Source organism: Aptenodytes patagonicus, chromosome 7 (genome assembly GCF_965638725.1).
Source record: "Aptenodytes patagonicus chromosome 7, bAptPat1.pri.cur, whole genome shotgun sequence".
NCBI lineage: Eukaryota > Metazoa > Chordata > Aves > Sphenisciformes > Spheniscidae > Aptenodytes > Aptenodytes patagonicus.
In genome coordinates, this window is record NC_134955.1 from 61,232,383 (window position 1) to 61,257,814 (window position 25,432).

Below are 25,432 nucleotides of genomic sequence, written 5' to 3' on the forward strand. Positions count from 1 at the left end.
CCAAGGAAGTGGGGAGTTTGGGAAAGGAGCAGCTGTGAGAGCAAACCGGCTTCAGGGACTGAGCAAGGCTCTGGTTCATGCTGGGGGAAACCTGCCTCCCGTACTGGTTTACTCCCTTCTCCCTACAGCCTCCTCTGGGCTGAGCCCATCACGTGCCCCTGGGGAGGGTCCAAGGTCCGGCCAGGCAGGGGCTGCGGAGGTGAGGGCTGGCAGCCTGCTGCAAAATGAAGTGCCTGTTGCTCCTCCTCGGTGTCCTGCAGCTCCTTGGTGAGTATGCCCAGGGCCCGACCGCCATGGCGAGCAGGGGTGACTGCTGGACGACTTCCCCATTTGCACTTACGGCAATCCTGTTTTGGAGCAGAGCTGCAGGCTCTGTCACTTCAGGCATATCTGTAATGCAAACAGGAAAAGGCATTTCCAACTGGACAGAGAGAAGGCAGGGGAATGAGGCTGGGATTAGTGTATCATGCCTGCTGCACCTCCGTAACTTAGGTTTTCCTGCTCTTATTTGAAGCCAGCAGCTCTGCACTGCAGGACACATTCTCTGTTGAATATGCATGTCGCTTTGATGTTCAAGGACTGCGCTTCCCTGGAGACAAGGCTGATTAAATAGCACGCTGGTATTTCCATGGCCGTGGAGGGTGCGGGAATGCATCAGTGCAGCTGCATGGGGGATAAGGCTTTGCAACAGGAGATTAACCTCCACCGCCCCAGAGCGCCCAGCCAGAGGAGATGCCGCTGTCACTGCTGTAGCCAAGCTGGGTCAGCACACAGAGCCATCTCTGCGGTGCAGCACAGCACAAGCTTGCTTGACACAACACCTTGCAGCTGCAGGAACGTGAAGCATGTGTGCAATGGGGCCAGCTGAGCCTTTCTGCTCGAGATTTAATCTCTCCATTATCCAGCTTCCTGGGATGGGAGGGATGCAAGTCAACCATAGCAGGGACAGAACAACTTGCAATTACCATCTGGGGGCTTTTTCCTTTCTTAAGCTCTTTTTGACTCCAAATCAGCAAGACGTTTGTGCCCATAACACTGCAAGCAGCTGCCTGGGTCCGGTTCTCATTGCTGTATGGTCCTTTTCCATGTCAGTGGGTTTTAAAGTGGATACGGGGCAGGGGGGTGTTTGCTCTGCCTAAGGACTCCTTCAGGTAGCTGAAAGCCATGGCTGCAGCCTGGCGTGGGGCTGGGGGGGCCCCTCTGCTCCTTGCACCCAGGCTCCCACCCCTGTTCCTACATTAGGACTTTCATTCAGGTTAAAAATATATTGTTTCCTCTTCGGCCGGACGTAGCTACGTACAGCAAATGGTCTCAGCAGAGCCCCTGGCAGAGCCAGACAGTGCAAATTATACCCCGAGGTGATTGTTGCGCGCTGATAAAGCCTCCGCAGAGCCTACAGAGCACAACCCACCACATCCCTCCCTGTCATTTGGACTAGCAGGGCCCAGGCTTTCTGCAGGGTACCACCCTCCATCGGCTGGAGTCATTCACACCCCCCTCCCATCCCAGGAAGAGGGCTCCCCCCGTGGCCCCTCCTGCCCCCTCCATGACCGGGTTCTGTCCACCACTGGCTTTCCACCTATTTTGTAGTTTTGGGGGTTTTTCCTCTAAAGAAAAGATGATCCGTATTAAGAGTAAAGGTTTCTTCTTTTTTTTCTTTCCTCTTTTCTGTCTCATAGCTCGCTTGCTCAAAGCCACTTAATTCAGGCTGCTGGAGAGTCATCTTCAGCTGGACATGCATCTCCCAGCCAAGCCCGGGCAATGCCGGGCTGGGAGGTGTGCGGCTTCGGTGCACTCGTGCAAACAGAGTAGGTCAGAGTGGAAACCTGCCTCTGCCACGGCCTGTCCCTGGCCAGCGGGCTCATTGCTGCGGGGACCTGCAGGCAGGACTGCCGCCATCCCGGCAAGCCCTGTGGGGAAGAACTCTATTTCCCAACCTGCCGGTGCCTCAGGCTGCAGGACACCGTTCAATCCTCCCCCTCCAGTCCCAAACACATGAAACCAGCCCATATTTTGTGCTACACGTCCCATAGCAAATGCCCTTTCTCCTTTCGCTCTGTCCTTGTGGTCCTGGCCGGCTCTGCGTGCCCGCTCCATACCTACTGGAAACACCAAGGTCGAGGGGTCTCTGCACATTTGATTAGTCCGAGTGGCAACAAAACCCACTGCAATGAATGCTTAGGTACCAGGTGTACGTTATTCTTGACCATTGCCTGCAGGATTTTCCTGCCTTCTCTCTGCCTGCCAAGTATTTGTCCCTTACTCCTCTTCCTACCTGGGTGGGTAAAAGCCATCACCCAGCCAAAAAAATCCCCTATGCAGAGGAGGGCTGTGACTGCTCAACTGGGAACACGCAGGGGCTGCTCCTGGGTGGAAAATCCCCAAGTCTGGGCTCAAAAGGCCAACCCACCCCATAGCACATCCCAGAGAGGGCTCCCAGTGCCTCCCACAGACTGGGTTACACTGGTTTCCCTGCTCCTCCCAGCTGCCGCCACCGCCATGTACAAGCAGTGGATCCCCAACACCAATTTTGAAACCGGCTCCAACTGGGATAAAGGCAGAGTCCCCTGTGCCAGCGACGTTGTTCATTTTGAGAAGAACAAGGTATCGGCCATCTTTATGGTTTGGTTTTCTGTTTTTTGTTTTGTTTTGTTTTTCAAAATGCCATTGGACGTTCAGAAAAGACCTTTACCTGCCAGGGGAAAGCCTGCTTTTATTTTTCCTTTTCTTACAGGTCGTCTCAGTCTTTGTCAGGTCTCCCCATGCACTGACGGACATGGTAAGGCAGCGTGCGTCGGCGCCGGGAGGGCGGGCGAGGGCAGGGCTGGCACTGGAGCGCTGCCAGCCGGGTGGCACATCCCCCTGTCCCCCTCTCCAGGGACTTTGATATTTTGCTCCGGCCAGACTCGCCCAGGATGCCTCGGCTGGGGTAGGGAACGAGAGTCACAGCAGCCTGGGGGGCTCTGCACCGTGGAGCCAAAAAGCCCATTTCTGGGATTATTTTTTTTTGCATTAGGGGATACAGGGAGGGAGAACCCCAAAAACACTTTCATTTGGAAGAAATTAATTTTTCTTCCACAAAGGAAGGAAAAAAGCCTCTCCATGGGACTGAGACCTTGGCAGTATTTTGCTGAGGAGCACCAACACGTGGCATTGCCGACACGGAGCAGGCTTTAGCCCCAGGCTGAGGCTAAGTGAAGCTGACATCAAAATATCTTGAAATGAAAACAAACCACTCTGGGAAATCCCAAAATGTTGCTCGAGATATTTCCTTTCAAGTGCCATTGGGTTTTATATTTTTCTGCAGCGCTATTAGCCTGGCCATGGCAGGACGGGTACAACACCCTACCTGATATGTGTATGTTGGGTGAGATCAGGTTGGGGGGGGGGTCTCGCCTCAGAGGGGTTTCTGAGCGACCTGGTGTCCCCCAAAAAGAGGAGCCCTGCCCAGAGCAGGCTGACAGGCTGCCATGAAAGCACAGGGTCTCGATCCCCCCAGTTTGGAGGGTCAAATTTAACAGGGAGGAAGGAATTAAGGGAAAAGCAAACCTTCGCTGCTCCAACACATCCCAGTGCCAGGATGGCACAAAAAGGGCTGGATCCTGTTTGCAAAACCTCTTGGATGGGACAAGCTTGCGGCCAAGTTTTCTCTCTCGGTTTTAGGGCAGCTTTGCTCTTTTATTGGCCATTGAATCCAAACAAGCCCTTCAAATTTATGTGGTGTAATTTGTTCAGGCTGTCTACACCACTAATAGTTTTGATGCTTTAATAATGCCATGCACCACATTTAATCCCTCTACAAATATTTGGAGGAGTTACTTTATTTATATGGCATTTTAAATATGAATTTTTGAAGGAAAGAATGTACTGGGGAAATACGTACAAATATAATGTAATAAATGATGTGGAATTTACCCAGAGAAGAAAAGAGCAAAATATCACTCCAGTAGATTTTATTTTACTTACAGATGAATGTATAATATTTCTAAAGTACTTTCATCAGAGGCCTGCAAAGTGCATAATTGCAAAGCAGCATTATTCGTTACGGCGTGAGCCTCTCACGACCAAGCTAAAGAGCTGAGCTGAGCAGCCCTGCGGCTGGCCGAAGGAGAGGGAGGTGCAACACAACCTTTGCACAACTAATGACATCTGTGGCTGCGCTGCTGGGCCGACCGTCCGCCGGCTGCTCGGGTGGATGTTTCCCATCGCGACTGAGCGACGGGGTCAGGGTGCCGGAGTGGCTCCCAACTCATCCCGATCAAAGGATCCAGCGGTCCTTGCAGGAGCCCCCAGGGACCCTCTGCTGCCCTGGGGTTTCTCTGGGATCCTGCTTGGCAAGCGGCCGTGCAGGCTCTGGGGTTACAGTGAATATTGCGGTCCCACCGCTGTGCAGGAGGAGAGGAGGGCTGGGGGGCCCACGAGGGAATAAGTTCTGGTGGCAGCACTGGCTGTGAGAGTGCGGCACCGTTCCCCTCCAGCCAGGGGCTTGCCCCACTGCTGCACCAAGTTGCACCTCCTGTGAGCAACCAGGCTCATCCCAGGCTATAACCCAAACCACGGCTCACACTTTCCTTCTGAGCATCACCGCCCCAATGATTAGCAATGAACTGTCCCAGCAAGTTTCCTAGCATGGTGGTTAATATTTCTTTTTAATTTCAGCTCAGCTACCTCCTTCCCGTGCGCTGCCATGCTCTGTTGTCACCAGGTGATACAGGGACTGCCAAGATTAGGGATGAAAAAGAAATGAAACCCAGCACCTGAGCCTGTCTGCCATTTGTGGGGATGGCGTGAAATTTGGCAACTAGGTGGTTAGAAAATGAATTGGTTGTGAGGCTTTTTGCAGAGAGGCTGGGCTGCACCTGTTCAGCTGCCGGCCGCGCCGGAGCATTAATCACTTAAATCAGCAGGAATACATTATGCTTTAGAGTCACCATGGAGATGCTATACAGCCTTTGACCAAAAAAAAAGGAGAGCGTTGCTTGCTGTAGTAGCGCAGGAGGAAATTCACGGCCAGGGAAGGGGCTGGGCTCTCACTGACTTTCATGAGGACGGTGCCGCTGCAGCGGGTGTGTGTGTGGGGATGCTCGGTGCTGGTGCCCCACCGTCAGAGGGGCAGCATGAGACCTCCCATCCTGACCCCCCAACTGAATGGAGCAAGACCTGGGGTGCTGGGGGGTCCTCGTGGGCCACTGTCTGCTCCCCCCTAGACATTTATATTAAAGGAAATGCTTCTGTATGGTGAGCCCTCCAGCTCCCCTCCCCATCCATCCCATGGGGGCACCAGCCAAGCACCGGGAGCTGCTTTCTCGGGAGGAGGCCGGGGCTGTTGGGACATGCAGCCCACCTCCCCGCTTGGAGGAAACCCATTTACCCCCCAGCTCAGAGGTTATTTCATCTGAAGTTTCGAGGGGGTCCCTAATTCAACCGCACACTAAATCCAAATCCAGCTTAAGCGTAAGTGACTTTGAAGCAAAACCATTGCGATTAGGCTGGATTTTCTATGGTATTTAGCTGCTTAAAGATGCAGATCAGTATTTAGCCAGCTTTCGGAGGCACCTGGGAGTAAATCTGCAAAAAAGATGGAGGTGCTCAGGGTGGCAGTGCCTGACGTGGGTGCTCCAGGGCAAGGCGGGCTTTTGACTTTGCTTGTCTCCCTGCTGGGGGAGAAGGGCTCCTCCAGAGAGGAGCCCATACCCTCTGGCTATGGCTGCGCTTCCAAAGGCAGCCAGGCCAGGGCACGGCTGTGGCTGCGAGCCCAATGTTTGCCCCGATAACACCAGCCCTGGTGGAGTTTGTGCCCGTGCCGGCCAGCACCACAGTGCAGGCCAGGGATGGATGATGCCGCTTGCTATTTTTGGGGTGGCAGGAGTCGGGTTTAGCCACGTGGGCAGAGCAGCCTCGCTCAACCCCCTGTGGTGCCAGGGTCAGGGCACTAGCCGGGGTTATTTGGCAGCATTGACGTCACCTTTCCAGCTCTGCCCCATCACCGAGCCCTGCCACAGTGACAGCAGCTGCCTGCACCTCCTCCCTGCCCGCCTGGTGAGGCTGGGTGAGGGTCGGGAGCGTGCGGGGCACTGGGGTCTAACCAGGGACGTCTCGCCCAGCCTTATATTTTTAGCTGCCTAATTGCAAGAGCAGAATGTACTCGGCTTTGCTGCAGGATGCTCCCGCTCGGTTCCTGGCAGAGATTGATCTCCAAATGCCAATTGCTCTCCAGGGGCGCTGGCTCTAATGAATTGCCACAGTTTGCGCTCGTCCCAGGCACCATCACTCCTTCCCCCCTGCTTCCCAAACAGCAGGGTAATGAGACACCCAGAAAAGGGATTATTTTTCCTTCTCCTGAGATGAAGGTAAAAATTTCACGGGAGTGCATACATACATGCGTGTGTGTCAGCACATAATTACAAGCCCGAATCCTGCAGGCTTTTCTCTGGCAGTGTTCCTGCTTGAAGGTTTGCCCTAGGAAAGGAGTGCAGTAAAACAGCCTTTTGCAGTCGTCTCCCCGAGTTTATTTGCTCCTTGCAGACTAATTTTCAGCAGGAGGAATTATTAAAGCCTGTGATGAGCGGAGCAGCTTGCTGGCATCCCGGGCTGGAGAGGATGCTGGGGCAGGTCTCTCTGGGTGGCCGCTCTGTGGACCGGCTGCCGTCCCTTGCCACTGGGGATGGCTCCCCTGCCCGCACCTCGAGCCACTTTCCAGCTCTCTCTGACCTTGTCCGTGGAGGGAAGTTCAGGAAAATGAGCTGAACTAACCTGAAGTAGATTTGGCAAAGAGCTTTAAGCCTCTGTGTGCCTTCTGCATCTGTAACTCGTGTTTTGGGCTGGTTTACCTTAATGCGCTCCCCAAGGGGCTCCCGACGTCCTGTCCCCAGGACACCCAATTTCTGCACCTTGCTGGGACCTGTTTGGCTCCACAACTGGAGGTGTGCACTCGGGGGCTGCAGTCAAATTAATGGCATTTTTGGGCCTGTTGCTTTTTATATCCCCCGATGGCTTTTATTGGGGTCTGCGGGGTGGTTTGGCAGGGGGTGTGCCGGGCAGCACCTGCGCGGGACAGCCAGGAGCTGCAGCTCCTTTGTGGGGACGGGCAGGAGCATGATGTTTTGCGAACCTGATGTGCCGGGCAACCCCTGTGCCAGGGGACATGGTGGCAAGGCCAGCTTGGGCAGGTGATGTGGGGAGCCTGCACCCCGAAACGCAATGTAAAACGTGATGAACAGACACAGGGCAACCAGCTCCTGCATTAATGAGAGCACGGCTGCACTGCTGCCAAAGGACCCTGCCTTGCGGGGGGGGAGGCAGGGACGCAGGCAGGAGAGAGCTGCCAAGCGCCTTGTTAGCTTGCAGGGGATGATGCTGAAATGGTGATGTCCTGCTGGTGTGCTGCTCCTTCGCCCATGCCCCTTTCTGCTCCGGGGGGGGGAAAGCAGAGGGGCGAGTTATTGCTGGGAGCAGAGGAGGGCTGGTGGGCATCTTCTGCCTGCTGCCGATGGGTACCGTGGAGAGGAGCACTAGCTCCTGTGCCTTGCTCTGCACTGCACCAGCCTGCCTGAGCGTGAGTTTCATGGGGGGGGGGGAAAATGCATTTCTTGCCCATTTTCCTTGGGATGCTAAAGCCCCGTTCCTCACAGGCAGCATGTGCCCAGGGAGGGAGCTATTTGGGCAGCAAAGTCTGAGTCCAGCAGCGGGTCAACCTCCTTGGGCTCACCCAGAGCTGTTGGGGTGGCTGCGGGTCATCCTGCCTCACTGGCTCCTCTTGCGGGGGATCTGGAATAGCTGGTGTGGGATCGGGGGCCATGGTGGGGGCAGGCCAGATCCGGCGGTGGGCTGGGGGCGTGGGGTGGCGTGTGCGGCTGGGGGGAATGACACTGGCCCAAGGGCGCAGGTGGGAGCTTCACCTGGGCAGGAAAGCGAGCGAGTGAACCCCGGCTAACAAACCCAAGAAGCCCCGCGGAGAGCGAGCCCCTGGCAACGCTCCAGAGCCGTCAAAGGGCTGCGGATGGATCTGGCCCCGTGCCTTTCTGGGGCCCTCAGCCAGCAGCTGGATCCCACCCAGGGACCTGCACACCCAGCTGCGCTCAGACCCCACGGCCGCAATAGGCATTGGGAAAACCCCCACTATTCCCACCTGCGGGCAGCGATGGGCAGGGGCTGCCTGCCTGCTGCCCTGCCTGCCTGCTGCCCTGCCTGCCTGCTGCCATGTGTGGGCTGCCGCTGCCCCAGCGAAACAGGAGTGGGAGAGATGATACAGAAAGCCTTGAGCACTAATGTCTCTTGTGGATTACGGCACACATCCTCTCCGTGGCGGAGAGGTAACCCCCTTGCATCCTACCTCAGTGATGTGTTTCGATGGGGTGCCAGCAGCGCCAGCCCAGGAGCTGCCCCCGCGCTGGGTGCCAGGTGAGGGGATGTACCCGGGAGTCACACGCAGTCCCGATGACTACCGAGCTGCCTGCTGGTGCACCCGTGAGTGCAGCGCTGCAGAGCCCAGCGTGCCCGGGCAGTCTCGGCGTTGCGCGATGGGGATGGTGGCACCGTCTCACCTGAGCAGGGAATTCAAACACGTTGATGCTGTGAATTAGAACATGGCTGGCAGAAGAGCCAGCTGCAATCACGAGCCTCGCTCGCCCAGGTTTGAAGCATTAGTGCCACATTTTTTCCTGCAATGATGATGGTGACATGCCAGTTACACTGCTGCTGTCAGTCATCTCAGCCCCATGCTCATGAATTGAGCAGAGCTGGCATGTGCCGGAGGCCAGTTCAAAGCCACCCACTTCCAAAGCCACGTGCTCAGGCCTTTGCCATTTTTTTCTTTTGCATTTCGGAGGTTAGTTTCATTTTCGCTTACGCACTGGGGCTGCGGCATTTGTCCTCAGTGGTGCAATGCTGGGGATGCAAACATGGTGACTGTGGGTTGAGAGCCACATGGGGTCTTTCCTCTTTTTTTTTTTGCTGACTTTGATGAGAAAAATGATGACTGTATTTCAGCTGTCATTACTCTTGATAACAATGACCGAGGAGATAAGTAATTTACCAGTATCGGGGATGGGAAATGACTAATGGGACTCTAAGCTTGCTGTATTAATGGCCCTGGAGTACAGATTGGCAGCAGCAAGGGAAAGCAGATGAAACCGCCAGCTTTCTGGCTCTGGTCCTTTGGTACATGTCATTGCTCAGTTCAAAATGTACTTGGAAAGTGGCCCAGCCTATATGCAACTTCTATACTACACACCCAAATGCAGAAAGCCATTGCCCAACAGGAGTCTCCATTTGTCCTCTGCAGCAAGCTGAGATGCTTAACTTATGTTAGGAAAAAAGAAAGGGCAAATTATTTGCAAACTAAGATCCACTGGACGACGGAGCCACTTCTGAAATGCTGCCCAGTGGCCTGCATCTCAGGGAGGGCTGGTGGTGGATGGGCAACACGTCCGCCTTGGTGGGCAAGGAGCCATAGCTGCGGGGGCCAGCCTCAGAAACTCCTGCTGTGAAGCAGTACAGGGCTCTTCTTGCACTTCATGTTTGTGGAGATGAGGTGACTCCACCCCCCGGCTTGCATCGCGTTGCCTTGCGTTTTAATTCCAGGGCTGGTGCTAACAGCGTTTGGGTAGTCCCAGAAGGTGAAGGGGTCAGCAGCTGGGACACTCTGTGTGCTGTGGGACTCTCATTTCCCTGCCACACTCACACTCACATGGACAGCTTCCTCTGGGCTTGGGAAGTCCAGCTAGCCTGGGGTTTTGGCCTTGGTGGTGGAGGGGGATCTCCAGCGGTAGCTGGAGGAGCTGTCTTTGCCAGAGAGCCCAGTGTCTCCAGAGCCCTGCATTGATACTGCAGGCGTGGGGCAGGTTTAGCGTGAGGCATTTTCTCCTACCTCTCCCCATGGGCGGGATTGATGCCGTGCTCTGCTGACCCTGCGTCTGCTCCACACCCCATCCAGATCCCCGCTCACCTGGGCCCCCCAGGCACAGGAGGACGTGACGTCAGTTGGTCATTGGACCAGCATTTGTGCATCTGTGTGTGCACGTGTGTATGTGTATCTCCAACCCACCAAGCCCACCTCATCCCTGCTCCACACTGAGCTCAGCCATGCCGTGTGATTCCTTACCAGGTTTTCCTTGCTTTGCTTTGTGCATAATGCGTGCACAAAATGCTCTTGCATTGCTCCCTGGAGGAGCATGAGTGATGCAGCTTACAAATGTAGGCACATATTTGTCCAAGTGTTGTATCTTTGGCTTTTTTCTCACCCTAGTTAATTTGTGAAGATCTGAACGAAGAAGCCCCTGGACAGCAAAGCTCATCGTGTCCTACGTGGCCACCGCAGGGCATTTGGAAAGCTGTGACCCACAGCCATAGTCAAAGTGTTTGGTAACTCTATAGGGGAAAGAGCTGTCAGGCAGGCAGGGATCAGAGCAGGGACTTCCCAACCCGGTGGTCTTGATCCAGCCACAACACTCACAAACGCCAACTTCTGCAGCCTGGGAAAGCGAACAGAGGCCAGCTAGTCATGGCCCTGCTGTGTCACCCATCCCTGTCACCAGCAGCTGCTGTCTGATTTTTCTTCCTCCACCCAAAGATCCCTGCAGCTACGGGCCCGAGTGTCCACAGGTAACTGCTGTGAAGAGTTGGTACCCCGTGTTGGTGAAACGATCAACTGCATCCCATCCAAAACCCCATCCTGAGCAGCTCAGCTGGACCCCAGCAGCCAGCTGGCCGCCCTCCCTGCTCGGCCCTGTCATGCACAGTAGGCTGCAGGGTGGCAACCTGCAAACTGGGCAAGAGGCAGCAATGAGGGGCTCCAGCCTGAGATGGCCCAGCGGGTTTGGAAGAAGGGACTTTTAGCCAGCAGCACTGGCAGCACCTGCCCTGAGTATTGGTGGTAGCTGACTGCCCTAAAGTGTCCCACCGCCCGTTCCTGCGTGGGCTCACAGGAGAACAAGCCAGGGCATTTCTGAAGTGAAGCACCTTGTGAAAGAAGCTGGTAGCATAGACCTTGCCCAGCTCAAAGCAGGCCAAGTCCTGAGCCTCAAAACGTCATCAGACATGGCTTTTATATCTGCAGCTAAAGGGCACGTTGCCATTCTTGTCCTGGCAGACCTTTCAGCCTCTTTCAGTGCTTCAGTATTGAAAAAATTGGCTTTAATCAAGAGTAATAGAAATTCAGAGAACATGATGGCATGGTTTCCAGTTAGGGACTACACAGGCTATGGTCTCATGGAGCAACGTCCATAGGCAAAGGCTTCTTCCTGGCCAGTGGGGAGACTCCATACCCTTGGGGCAGACATTGTCCAGACCTCAGCTATTCACCTCATCATCCTCTCTTCTCCAGCCCGATGCATGACATTGATGGGTCCAAAGCAGTTGGTGCACAGTAGCACTGCGGGGCTCTTCTCGGTGGCAGCTGCCCTCTGCTCTCCGCCCCGGTTTCTCACGGTTCCTGAACCAAGAAGGGGACCCGGGCTATGGCCTTCAAAACTGCACCACCAAGGCACTAAAGTTCTAAACAGCTGCCTACAGCTTAGGGGTGAGAAGCTTTTTGCCATGTCCATCGCCCTCCCAGGGTGGTCCCTGTGTGGGACAGAGCATCATTAGGCAAGACTGCCCCACGGACAGAGACCTGTCGCAGCCACCCGCAGCAGTCATTCATAAGTCTTGCTTTCTCTAATCTACATGCATTTTTAAAGACCAATTAAGTAGATGAAACCTTAAAATCCCATCTAACGTGCTCCTGCCTGAGCACAGGACCCAGTGCGTTGGCATAACGCAGTCCTGGAGGGCTTCCAGCTGCTGTCTGGGGAGTGATGCTAAAACCCTGGATAGACCGAGTTAGAGGAGAATGGAGCCTTGAACATCACTCACTCCTTGACATGTGAAAATATTGGGGGAAACCCTGATTTTCTCTGTGGCAATTTCTAAACGGAAAATAAGATGGGCTGGGCTGAAAAACCCATGTGCTGTGTCTGACTCAGTTGTTTGCCAAGGCCTGTCCTGGAGTCAGCAGTGCCAGCTGGTGACCTGGGTGGCCACAGCTGCTTGCTGAAAGGGCCCCCATGGCAGAGCTGCGCCTGTTGAGGTTTGTCCTCATGCCCTGGAGCAGAAGCCCAATGGAGCTGAAGCCAGGCAAGCGTGGTGACCCCGACTACCTGCCGGTGATGTCCTACCCAACAAGAAGAGGGTCTAGCTATGGCAAGCTGCCCCAAATGCCACCGTGTGCTTTCCTTAGCTCGCGCCGAGTGCGAATCCACTAGCTGACACCTCACCAAGCATTGCTTGGGCCCCTGAGTTATTTTTTGTGGGGCAAGCGCAGTCCCTGGAGGTGGGAACCCATTAAGCAAGGAGACCTCTGGGCATTTGCAGAGTAAGGTTGGGTTTTTCATGGCATACCAATGTATAAAGCCATTCCTGAGCTGGTGGGAGTGGGTGTGCAAGAGGAGGAAGGAGCCGTCAAAAGAGCTTATTCTGCTTTTTCCTTGTTCTTACTTCCCTGAATGCTTTGTGCTTTTCTGTGTTACTGGAAGATAATGTCAAACTGCCTCTCCCCATTGCAGCGTCCCCATCTGTAAAAACGGGAGCTGATACTTTCCCATTAACGTGGGGCACGGCAAGGGTAACTCCTAATGACTGTAAAGTGCCTCAGAGACAGCAAGTGTAATAGGCAGCTTAATAATTAGCACTGTTATTTGATTACAAGCCTGGGTGGCTGGCAGCAGGACCGCACAGTAATACTCTGAATCCCTTCGTCTAGTACCTGCCCCTGAACGGAGAACTCGTGCTGGCATCTGGTGCAGGATTCACAGCTTTCGATGGCAGCTGGGATCCAGGCTGTGACTCAGGTATTTTGTGCCCAGACCAGTCACCCTATCAGCCCCTGATTAATCATGCAAATTCAGCCCCAACGCTTCTACAAAGGTTTTTGCTCTCCCACCTCAGAGCAAAGTGAATCACTCCTCTTTTAATACCTACCTTTTCTTTGATGACCTCCCTCACATCGGATCTTTTTTCCCTGCTAGATCACCTGTCTTCTGAAAAAGTAATTATAGTAGGGAAGCCTTTGAAGTTGTAGCAGAGAGGCAAATATTGTTTGTATTTTACCCTGCCTATTAAGCATGTAGCCACATCAAAGCCCTCATTTTCTTTGCCATGGTATTTCTAAAGAAAACTGGTTAGGAATTACACACCGGCAAGCTGAACTGCAGCCATCGCAGCGAGCTGGCCTTTGGCCCAATGCGCACAGGCATTTCGGCGTGAGCGCGTCCTTCCCTCCCCTCCTAGCCTCCAGCCCAGGTTTGCTGTGACTGAGGCAGCAGGTTTGTTTCATCGGTGCCTGTTATTAGTCTGAAAGCTGTTTGCTAGGGAGATGTATTTTGGGTATTTAAGAGCCACCTAACGCTTTCAGCGGCAAGTAACTTTTTAGTTCGGCCACAGGAAAGGAAGAGTCCAAGTGGATCGCCTGTGCCTGTGCTCTGACTGACAAAAAAAGAGAAAAAAGAGAGAAAAAGCCCAAACAGGTCTGCCCGGAGGAGCGACTGCAGCACCAGGCTGTCCAGAACCACTCCAAAAACCTTAATCCCTATCATTTTTCCACACTGGGGCTGTTTGCCCCCATCAGGGATGCTCTGACAGCTGCCTCCACCTTGCACTGGGTTTTTCCTTCTGACCATGTGCTGCTCCCCTGAAATGAACAGGCATTTCTGGGGCAATTTCACAAATGGATTTTTTTAAAGCATGATTTTTAAATGAATGCAAATAATTCAGTCAATAAACGCCCGTGTGATAGCTGAATTGGTAAAGGTTCAGTTGTTGGGGAAGGGTGAGAAGGAAGCAGGGCACTGTATGATGGTACTGTGACCAGCAGGGAAACGGTTAATGGTTAAATAATTAATGGTTAAGCGGTGCCCTGGTTTTTGGGATTACCCACTGCAGGGACCAGGGCCGGTCATGTTTCTGCAGGCCTGCCAGGCTGCTTGGAAACTGGGACATGAATTATCATACCCATTTTTTTCTGGTTTAGCTGTTATTCAGCATTTAGGCTCCATGGCTGTTTTCCTCCCTAACCATAAGGGTGAGCTTTAAAGAAGTGGGGGAAAAATGTCCTGTAGGATCTGGGGCCAGAGGTCTGCAGCCAGAAGTGGGGTCCGGGCTGAACTGCTGAGACCCCAGCCCTGAGCGCTGGAAAGCTTTGCCAGGCCTCCACCGGGCTCCAGGAGGTGCCTGCGGTGGCTGCCTGGGAAGGCAATGCCAGGGCCGGCCCTTTGCTCCCTGCCCGCGGGGTGAGCTCCTCCACTTCTGGCCAAGCACTCACTGGTTTTACCAACCCAAATGCATCTGTCAGGGCTGCAGATTTGGGTCCAGGTCATGCTCAACCTTTCCTGTTGCTTTTCCAGGTGCAACAGTGAGGTTCGCTGACGCGGAGCACCACGCATGGTTCGACCCCACGCTGTGGCAGGCTGTGTCCCCCGGCAGGGAGCTCGAGCCAGGCCGGCGCATCTTTTCTGTGGACGAGGAACGTGTCCCGTGCCATTACGATGATGTTATCTTCCAGCCTGAAACCTCCTTCCGGGTAAATGTCGACTCATCGCGGCGAGTGATTCATCTCCGCAGCATCTCTCTCATGGGCCAGGTAATGTGGGGATGATGAGAAACTGGCTCGACGCCTCCTCACCGTGGCCCCAAAGTAGGTCAGGAGAGGAAGGACCAGCCGGGGATGGAGGAGCGGCGCTGCGTGGGGAGACGGGGCACTCCCACAGCGTTGCAGCTTCATGGGCTGCTGCTGCTGTGGATGGTCTCGATGATTTTTTTCCTTTACCGGTTTGTTATCACCTCCCTCCCTGCGGCGTGGGAGCACAGGCTATCTCACTATTCACATTAAAAAAAAAAAAAAAAGGCCAATGTGCACGGGTCAAACTGCCAGCAAATGGCATCTTCTCCGGCACCCAGGGGCTGCCCCCTTCCCAGGCACGTGTCCTTAACCGCGCTGCTCTGGGATGCTCTGGGGACACCTCCCTCCCGTCCCCAACCTTAACGCAGCCCGTGACCCGGCAATCGTCTCCCAGCTTTGCTTCAGTACCGCTCTTTAACTGATTGGAGGGATAATTATAGAAACGCTGGCAGCCTGCTGTGCTTCAGCCTGGGAATCAGGTGCACGACAAGCCCCGTCCCTTGCCGGTCGGAGAAGTGAAAGATCACAGGCGCTGCAGCAGTAAACACAGGCTCCTTCCAGGAGTGGGAGATGCGGCAGACATTTCATAAGTTATTTGTTATTTCTACTGCTGCGCTGCCATTTCGGGGCCAGGCATTAGGTAACCGGTTTTTGAGTAATAACCTCAGTCGGTGTCCAGGCGGGTGCAGGCAAGTCTGGACGAGGCAGGACCCTGATGGAGCTCACCTAGGGCACACGTAGCCCCAGGGATGCAGAGGTGGGTGGTCCTGGATGCTCAGAGTGATGCTGGTCCCTCTGATGCCTGGGGACTGCCCCACAGCACATCATCCTCCCTGCCAAATCCACCCCCCAGGGACTGCAGCTGGGGTGGAGGCTGCTGCTGAGTGATGAGATGGAAAGAAAAGGTGCTTTTTATATTTGTGATTGTAGCATATTTCCTAAAAACTGACCTTATAAGCTACTTTGTCCCTTTGAAGCCAGCCCATTCCTTGCTCTGTGTGGCGTATTTTCACCCCAGGGCCTGACAAATCCTCCTGCTGTGCCAGGGCATGGAGAAGCCTCCCATGGAAGGCAGCGGGTGAGGGACTTACCATCAGCTTGGTAGGAGGATGGTCAGTCCAGCTCAGTCTTTGCTAATGCCAAGCCCACTGAAACGCTTCCCAGATTGAAGGAACACCCCTCAGATCCATCCCCTTCCTCCCAGTAATTAAAAGCTGATAAATTGAATTCTCTGGGCCACCAGAAAGAGGGAAAACAAGGAGAAAAAAAAAAAAAAGCCCAGCCATCTCGTGATTTATTTGTGGTCCTTTTTTTTTGTTTTAAGTTAGAAAGTGTTTTTCTGTTGGCCCCATGGAAAAGCCAGAATGGGTGTAGTGGCAGGATTTTCCTGCTACACTCACTGCCTGTGGTGGGGCTGCCCCAAGCTGGCCGTCAGACATGGCACTGGGCACCCAGGCGGCACGGCCGGGTGCCTGGGGACAGCGCTGGGACCCACCTGGGGATGCTCACCAGCTTTTGCCTCTCTTCACCATGCAGGAGCTCAGCAGCCCCGAGGCCTGGGCCAGCTACCTGCGGGGTCCCTCTGCCCGGCTGCAGTTTCATGGCAATGGCACTCTGCAGGTGACAGGCACCAGCTGTCCCGACAAGTCCGGCTGTGCCTGTGGGAACACCCCGGTGAGTCCTCCCATTGCAATTTAGGGGGGTGCCATTACAATTTGGGGGGCGAGGGGGGGCAAGGGACTGACGCTGCCCTGCTCTCCTTTAGGATGGACACCGCATCTGCACAGCCCTGCTTGGGGCGTCGGGGAGGCAGTGCCCAGCGCCGGCGTGCCAGAGCCCTTTGCAGCCCCTTGGCCACTGCTGCAGGGTCTGTGGTGAGTGGGGGGCACTGCCCTATTCCTCCTCCCCACCATGCTGGCTGCCCCAGCCCCCTTCCCCTGGGTCCGTGGGGGAAAGCCAGGTGTGGGGGATGCTGCTGGTCTGGGGTCCAGGCACTCGTGGGCTGAAGTTTTGCTGTAGCACTGCTCCCATGGGTCCCATCCGCAGGTCCCATCCGTATCCCACGTGCCACCCTCCCAGGGCATCTCTCTGCACCTGGATCGGAGCAATCCCAAACATGGATACAGGCTGGGCAATGAGTGGATTAAGAGCAGCCCTACAGAGAAGGACTTGGGGGTACTGGTGGATGAAAAGCTGGACAGGAGCCAGCAATGGGCGCTCGCAGCCCAGAAGGCCAATCGTATCCTGGGCTGCATCCAAAGCAGCGTGGCCAGCAGGTGGAGGGAGGTGATTCTGCCCCTCTACTCTGCCCTGGTGAGACCCCACCTGGAGTCCTGCGTCCAGCTCTGGAGCTCTCAGCATAAGACAGACATGGAGCTGTTGGAGCAGGTCCAGAAGAGGGCCACAAAAATGCTCAGGGGGATGGAACACCTCTCCTGTGAAGAAAGGCTGAGAGAGTTGGGGTCGTTCAGCCTAGAGAAGAGAAGGCTTCAGGGAGACCTTATTGCAGCCTGTCAGTACTTAAAGGGAACCTACAGAAAATACGGGGAGGGACTCTTTATCAGGGACTGTAGTGATAGGATGAGGGGTAATGGTTTTAAACTGAAAGATTTAGATTAGATATTAGGAAGAAATTCTTTACTGTGAGAGTTGTGAGGCACTGGAACAGGTTGCCCAGAGAAGCTGTGGATGCCCCATCCCTGGAACTGTTCAAGGCCAGGTTGGACGGGGCTCTGAGCAACCTGATCTAGTTGAAGATGTCCCTGCCCACGGCAGGGGGGTTGGAACTAGATGATCTTTAAGGTCCCTTCCAACCCAAACCATTCTGTGATTCTATCATTCTATGAAGCATCAGCCTGGTTTTCGGGAGCCTGTTCTGAGTTGCAGCCCTTTGTCCCTGCCTCTGGTTTATCCTGTCAGGATGTCACAGCTCGTCAAGCTAATAGGGCTCTGCTGAGTTTATGCAGCAGAAAACACTCAGAGGAAATGTACCTTTTTCACCGTAATGTCAACTTTCCAACAGCAAGTTTGTTTCATTTCATTTAAAATAAAAACATGCAGATTGACAGTGTTCCCTCTGCAATGGGCGTTTCTCCATTGCGCCAGGGGAGGTTTAGATTGGATGTAAGGAAAAATTTCTTTACTGAAAGAGTGGTGAAACATTGGAACAGGCTGCCCAGGGAAGTGGTGGAGTCCCCATCCCTGGAGGTATTTAAAAGACGAGTAGATGAGGCACTTAGGGACATGGTTTAGTGGACATGGTGGTGTTGGGTTGACGGTTGGACTCGATGATCTTAGAGGTCTTTTCCAACCTCAATGATTCTATGATTCTATGATTAATCTACCTGGAAGGTTGTTAAGGGGAATTTTTCATGCACAGTTGTACCTAGATATTTGGTATATCACACCAAATTCATTAAAACGGTACCATATGTTTCTCCAACATGTTCCTAAAAGCATGGCCTCTTAAAGTCTTTAGAGGAATTTCGTATTTCAACAAATGCTTACTTGGGGTTTTTTTTCCCAAGGAAAATATTTGACCCAGTGGCTGCGGTGCAGGGAGCGCAGGTGTTCTTTCCTTCCCGCCTTCCCTCCAAAGCCAGGGTAGTGTTGCTGAATCACAGCCTTGCAGCCCCGAAACCCAGTTACATGCGGAGCTTCCCAGGGGATACGCAGGAGAAAGCTTTCCAGGGAAAGCTTCTCTCCGGAATATGGTGGAAACCAAAAGCCCTTCACCAAACCCAGCTGATAAAAAGACCAGCAAGGGATGGAGAGGTTTCTTGGGGCAGTGCTGCTCAGGCAGAGCTGTGGAGCTGCCCCTCCTGAGCCCAGCCAGACTGGTTGCATGGAGGTACCGGAGGGTCTCCAGTGCCTTTCATGGTAGTTGGAGCCATGCCGCTGTGGCAGCTCTCTGCCCGGGCTTGGTGACAATGTCGTGTCTGTCTGTTTTTGGGCTGCAGGAGCCACCATTAGCCTGGATTTCACTCCTGATTTTGACCTGCAGAAGTACAGGGAAAGACTGGTCCAAGCCTTGCTGAGCCAGGTACGTCAGCCTGCCAGATCGGGGGGGGCTAACGAAACCACAAGCCACTGGCCACGTCTGCCGGTGACTCAATGCTGGTGGGGCTGGCTGGGGGGGGCATGAGGTCCCAGGGATGCAGGGGGTTCAGCCTCGCTTCCCGCCACCCTGCAGGGCTCACTCCCCACATTTGTCCTCTTGGATGTGCCAATTTGCTGTGAGGGCTGGTGCAGCCTCCCTTGCTCTCCACCACAGCCACACTGTCCCTCTCATCGCGGGGTAGGAACAGCTGCTGGCGTGCAGATGGGGAAGGATGCAGGGGGCCTTGCTGGAAATCCTGGTCTAGAAAACACGGGAGGTCAGCCAGGAGGTCAGGTCGAGGTAACATGGGAGGTCAGCCTATGTGGTTGGGATCATGCAAACCTGCTGCAGCGCACCCCGTGGTCTCTGGGATATCATTCCCAATGCTGGGCTGCTTTTTATTCGCCAGTAGGCAAACACTGGGTGGGTAACTGGCACTGGTCAGCACTCAAATGCATGCTCTACAAGGCATCACTCCACACTGCTGCTTGTCAGACACAGCATGACATCCCTCCTCCTGGCTGGGAGCTGCTGGGGGGGGAGGCGTGCTCCGAGTTACACTGGGAGGATCGATATCAGAGTATTTCTCTATTGATCCAGAGCTCAAAGCCTGCTGCCTGCCCTCCTTACAGCCACACACATCTTAATACAGTGTTTAATGGGTGTGCTACACGAAATTGCTTTCTTGGTGAGCTCACCTTGGCAGGGGGACACTGAGTGCTGGGTGCTGGTCACAACTTCGAAGGGAGGGGAGATATGAACCTCTCATTTGGGAAACCCAATGGCACTGTGGTAACAGGGATGGCAGCTCTGTGATGGGACTCACATGAAGATTTATAGGCGGGCCTTGCTGGTGCATCCATCGTGGCTGTTTGTAGAGGTGACTAATTTCTGCCTACCGCTCTTATGGGCTTTACGTGTTGCCTTGTGTTTTGAAAAGCCCAAGTATGCCGGCGTGCGGATGGCTATATCCAAGGTGCACAAAGCACGGACCTTCCTGGGAGTCATACCCCGAAGCTCCACTCCCCTCATCCAAATCGTGCTGATTGATGACGAGGTGGGAGCACAGACCGGCACTGCTGCGGAGCAGATGGCTGCAGACATCATGGAGGACATAGCACAGCATGGTAACACCACTGTCCTCCTCGGCTGGTCCCCCACGGGTGCACCTAAAGCCACTGCTGTCCAGAGCTTCTTGTCCCTCGCCAGCAGCCCACGTGGCAGCCCCGCGTCCCTGCTCTATCACCAGGGAATCACACAGGAATCAAGCGGCAGCTTGGTTGAAGCTCCCTGAGTTGAACACTCCTAAGGTCCTTGTCCTCATCAGTCTGGTCCAGCACACCTCTAAGCCTTCCTAACACACACACTCTGCGTTTCTAATGATTTCAGTACTGAACTTTGCTTACCCAGAAGTTTTACCATTTTAATCATAGTAGGACAGTGGTGTGGGCAGAGCAGAACTGCAGGACCAGAATTAATGGGGTTGGCAGGGACCTCTGGAGACCACCTTCCCCCACCCTGAGACCAAGTTGCCCAGGGCCATGTCCAGTTGGGTTTTGAATCTCTCCAAGGATGGACATTCCACAACCTCTCTGGGCAACCTGTCCCCATGTTTGACTACCTTTGCAGTAAAACAGTTTTTTCTTATACTGAAGTGGAATTTACCATATTTCAGTTTGTGCCCATTGCCTCTTGCCCTGTCACCAGGCACTGCTGAGAAGAGCCTGGCTCAGCACTTCAGCCGTGTCTCACCAAGGCAGAGCAGAGGGGAAGGGTCACCTCCCTTCACCTGCTGGCAACCCTTCTCCTCATGCAGCCCAGAATACCATTGTCCTTCCATGCCACATCTGGCTATGGTTAGCTTGGTACCCACCAGAACCCACAGGTCCCTCTCTGCAGGGCTGCTTTCCAGCCAGAACACTATGTGCGGAGGCAGCCATGTAAGCTGGCAGATGCTGATGAGCATGTAGGTCATTGCTAGGGGACCTGGTGGTTGTTGTATGGGTAGCAGACCCACATGGGCTTCTGCCAGTTGATTCCACTCAGCTGTGTATCCCACCCCCCGTCCCCGTGGAAAGGTGATTAACCAGGCGAGCAGTGCCAGACCCAACTGCAGGCTCCCTCTGCCCTGTGTGTGAGTCGGGGTGGTTTGTGGGTGTGGGGCCATGTTGCCCCATCCAGTCCTCACCCCTATTTCTTCCTGTCCTTTCCCAGGTGAAGCACTTGGCATTTCAAGTGGCAAAATGGAGGTGGCTACTGGCAGCACTTTCAGCGGGCAAGCGGGAAGCCAGGCATTGAGCAGGATCACAGTGGGGATGGTCTTGGGGCCACTCTTTGGTCTCCTGTTGCTTGGAGGGATCCTCTTTCTCTACAGAAAGGAAAAGCTAAGGTAGGGATGAGGCGTGTTGCCAGGCTTCTCCTGCCTGGGGGCAGCTGTCATCCCAAGGCTGTCCTTCTAGCCAGCCTGGTGGCACAGGGGTATGCAGGGCTGCCCAGAGCTCCCATGGTGATGGGCATGGCCAGGCGGTCTGCTATACCCAACATTACTAGCATCACAGAACTGTTTGGGTTGGAAGGGACCTTTGAAGATCATCTAGTCCAAGCCCCCTGCCATGGGCAAGGACATCTTCCACTAGATCACGTTGCTCAAAGCCCCATCCAGCCTGGCCTTGAACACTTCCAGTGGTGAGGCAGCCACAACTTCTCTGGGCAACCTCTTACAGTGTCTCACCACCCTCATACTAAAGAATTTCTTCCTTTTATCTAAATCTACCCTCTTTTAGTTTAAAACCATTGCCCTTATTGTTCCTCACAGTTTATTGGAGGTGAGGTGGCTGAAAGGCACTTCTGTACTCTTGCACTGGTATGTGGCTGGGAGGACTTGCTTCTTGGTGCCACGTGGCACGGTGTGCTCTGGCGGGAGTGGGGCTGCTGTGGCTCACTTGGAGCTCTGCACAGCCTGGTTGTACTGCCTGGGGACATCTCCTGATCCTTGAAACTGTTAGTTTGTAGTCCTGCTGGGGGATGGAGGACTGAAACTGCCAGCTGCTAAATAGAAATGCATCAAAATAATTCAAAGCACGCGTCTCACAGCTTTGTAGCCATGAAAGGGAGTGACAGCATCCAGAAGCAAATGCAGCTTCTGGTGCATTAGTTGCTCACACTGTGTGGAGAACGGTGTGCAGGTCCCAGGGGAGGGATGGTGGGGTGCACGGCACCTGACCTCACCACAGGTGGGAGCTGGTCAGAAATGCCCTTCTCCATCACCTTTTCCCCTCACAGCTTGGAGACAGGCTCCAGCAGTGAATAGGGCATCCTGGCAGTGCCCACAGCAGGCGCTTGGGGCACCCACCTCTGCTCCTTGCTCATGCACCCACCTTCATGCAGGGCCCTGCCTTCCCCAAGGAGGGTTTTACAGGGTTTATTGGCAGATGTCTTTGTGTGTGGGGCTGTCCACTGAGCTGCTACAGCTTGACTCACCTACTTGACCATGGGCAAACAGGATGGACCCTGCGGTTTTTTATAACCAGGGGGTGGGAATTGCTTTAATTTGTGTGTGCAAGGTGCATTGGTGTCTGCCAGGGCATGCCGGCCGTGTTGCAGGCTCACAAGTCAGGTTGTTTCTTCCCTCTTGGTTCCTCCACTGGGGTTTTCTCACTGCACAGCAGCAGCCGTGGCCAGGGATGCTTGCCCTGCCGCTCAGCACGTGCTGACATGACATTTCCTAGCAATAAACCCGCGCCTTCATTTAATTTCTAAATAAAACTCCCAGTCCCATAATTGCTACTTGATGATTTATCTTCCACTGACACTTCTTTGGATGCCGGACAGGCCTTTGAAACCGGCTCTGTCAGCAGTGGGAGGGAAGTTCATATAGCTACAGGAGATGGAGCTGAACCCGAGCCCAGGCCATGTCCCCAGCCGACCCACTCCTGCTGTGTGTCCCTGGGTGGCTCCAGGGCAGGTGCCCTTTCAGGCAGTGCTGCCGAGCATCGTGGGGGCATCTGACACCGGCAAGGATGCTGCAAATTAGGCAGGTGGCTCTGGGAGCCTACAAACAGAGTCTGCCTCCATGCAGCAGAGCCGCCCTGACCACCAGCAAACCAGTGAATTCAGCTTGTTTCCAGTGCAAAGGGCCTGGTACAGCCTCCCTGCAGATAACGCAGCTCCTCTGATATTGCCTGTGTAGAGCCACTGTGGATGGCGGTCACAGTGTTTAAGTATTGGTGGGCTCTCAGGACCTGCGGTGACATGTGCGGTGACCTGCGGTGACTGCTGAGCCCACCTGCACCAGGTGCCTGGTGCAGGGGATGATGCTCGGTGACTGGGACCCTTAGGATAGGAGTAATGAAGAAAATAGTAAAAGTGGTGATGGTGATTAAGATGATAAAATGATAACATGATAAAAGTAATGATAAAAGTAATTAGTGCTTGTTGAGATTGCAGTGGGAACAGGTGTTAGCTCTGTGGCAAGTCATTTTAGGCCACAGGGGGAGAGCGATGGCTCTGAAGTGAAGCCTGTGCTGGGGTTGTCTGCCTCTGGCAAACTCTTCCCCCCAGGATGCAGGTCCTAGACCTCCGGGCTTAATGGTTTCTGCCTGATAGGGCAGCTTTTCCCTGGGAAAGGGTACAAACATCCCATTTCAAAGACAGCCTGAAACTTTGCCCTGTATTTTCCCATCCACCTCTTGAAGATGCAGTGTTTCGGCTGAGGGAGCTGCTGGGACGGGCGGGATGCAGGTGGGTGATACCCAGGTCTCTCCCCAGGCTGCCTGCCCTGCGCCTCCCCCGGCCTTGGGACAGAGCAGAGGACCCGGCGTCCCCTGCGCCAGCCAGTGACAAAGGCTTTGACAACCCCATGTTCGACGTGGTGAGTCGCCACTGCCCGGGGACACGGGGATGCTCGGGGCCGCGGGTGGGAGTTGGCAGGGCCCCAGCCGGGACCCTCTTGAGTGCCAGTGGGGCTGCAACGCAAAGTGCAATGCACCCGGTAGGGCTCCTCCTTTCCCCAGGCCAGGAGGGGTTTGTGGGACAATCCCATCCTCCCATGGGTCACCAGCTCCTCAGCTGCTGCAGGGACTCAGTGCTGGGTGGGTTTTGCCAAGGGTTTTGCTTCCCTTCTCCATTGGTTGCTTTCCCCTCCCTCCCTGCTGCAGGAGCTGCCAAGTGTTGATGCTGGAGAGGAGATGCTGCAGGAGATGGCTCCCACAGACCATCAAGTCTTCTACGTCAACCCTCTGTACGATGCAAGCGAGACAGAGACCTGATGGAGTGGCCTCATGCTTGGGGCAGCCACCATCTCCCTGGGGACACGGTCACCTCTTCAGCCCTCACAGCCCCTCATGTACCTCCTAGTGGGATCTAAACCACAAGCAAGCAGATCCCACCTGAATAAAAGTGTCTGCGCAGTGAAGGAAACCACAGCAAACCTTCACCATAAGGGCTCAGCCATGCAGGCATGGCCTCCCTGGTCTTGCTTCTGGGTTTTAAACTGTATTTTGTAGGTGTCAGTCCTTTTTAGACAGTTCAACATTGAGGTTTGGGTCTCAGGTGACACCTAGGGAAGTCGGGGTCTAACTCAGCACCCCGCTCTTTAGCCAGCACCGTGCTGGATTTGCCCAGGGCACGCAGCAGGTTGAAGGATGCATCCCTGGATGCATGATGGAAATTCAGTGCTTAAATTAATTTCAAAATGTGGCCCAGAGCCTCCAGAGCTTGGACCCGTTAGTTGGGTTTAAAAGGAAATTATTTTGCTTTCCAGCAGTGTGCTTGGTGCTGGGGGATCTTTGCGTGAGGTCCCCTGTTCCTCCTCTCTAGGACCTCGCTCCCATCCCCTGGGCGCTGGCACAGGGCTCCATCCTGAGCAAACATTTCCCTCCCCTTTCCCTCCACTGAGCCGCCTGAGCTTGCTCCTTTCCCCTGTGCCTGGACTGATGGTTTTAAGATCCTCTTGGACCTACCTGGGGATTTATCATGTTATTCCCCACATCGAGAGAGCGCTTCTTCTCATGGTATGAGGGGAGAGAGGTTCAGTGCCAGTGTCAGGGGTCCCCGGGGAGGGAAGCAGGCAGGAACCCGATGGCTGGGGACAGTCATTCTGGCCTGTCTCTCACGAGGGTTGGGGCAGCGGCAGCACCGGGGGGCCTCGTTAGCGGTGGCGTTTGCGGCTTGGTGTGTGTCAAATACCCTCAGCTGCCCGCAATGTCAGGCAGTGCTTCATTACGGGAGCAGGTCTGATGGGTGAGGCTGAAATTATGGAGATGTATGCAAATTTATGCAAATTTACACTCTACTGGGTTTTCAGTAAGGCCTATTCCATAAGGAAGCAGCTATTTTAAGTTTATTATATTTTGTTCTAGTCTCTGGAAGACATAATCCCTTCTCAAAGGCCTGGGAATTCATCATTAGGTGCATCAGAGCCCTGACGAAGGGTGACAGGCAGCGTGCAGTGATGAGACCAGCCCTGCCGCCCCCCTGCCAGCAGAGACACCTCCGGTAATGGGCAGTGCCAGCAAGCAGGACACAAAACACGAGCCAGGCAGGGCACAAGGCCATCTCCAGGCTCTGGTTGTTGCCATTGCTTCGCGAGCCAGGGCAGAGCCGGGGCTGAGAGGTGGTCTGCACTCAGGGGCACAGGGCGGGGATTTCGCCATGCACGTCTCTCCTGAGAGTGCCCCTCC

At 54.5% G+C, this 25,432-nt stretch overlaps 1 protein-coding gene across 2 annotated transcripts; it reads left to right on the top strand.

Moving 5' to 3' along the window:
* The first annotated feature begins 200 nt into the window (after window positions 1-200).
* Window positions 201-24,224, top strand: AMN (amnion associated transmembrane protein). 2 transcript variants are annotated; one of them, XM_076345502.1, is made up of 12 exons: window positions 201-267; window positions 2,486-2,604; window positions 2,735-2,779; window positions 12,740-12,827; window positions 14,379-14,614; window positions 16,190-16,327; window positions 16,419-16,527; window positions 18,613-18,695; window positions 19,693-19,879; window positions 20,967-21,141; window positions 23,520-23,622; window positions 23,909-24,224. In XM_076345502.1, exons 1-12 carry the CDS (start codon window positions 225-227, stop codon window positions 24,017-24,019), a joined length of 1,437 nt encoding a protein of 478 aa, XP_076201617.1. In that variant the 5' UTR covers window positions 201-224; the 3' UTR covers window positions 24,020-24,224. The 2 variants fall into 2 exon arrangements, with proteins under 2 accessions (XP_076201617.1, XP_076201618.1); XM_076345503.1 differs by lacking the exon at window positions 2,486-2,604 and having other exon boundaries at window positions 221-267.
* The last annotated feature ends 1,208 nt before the right edge of the window (window positions 24,225-25,432 follow it).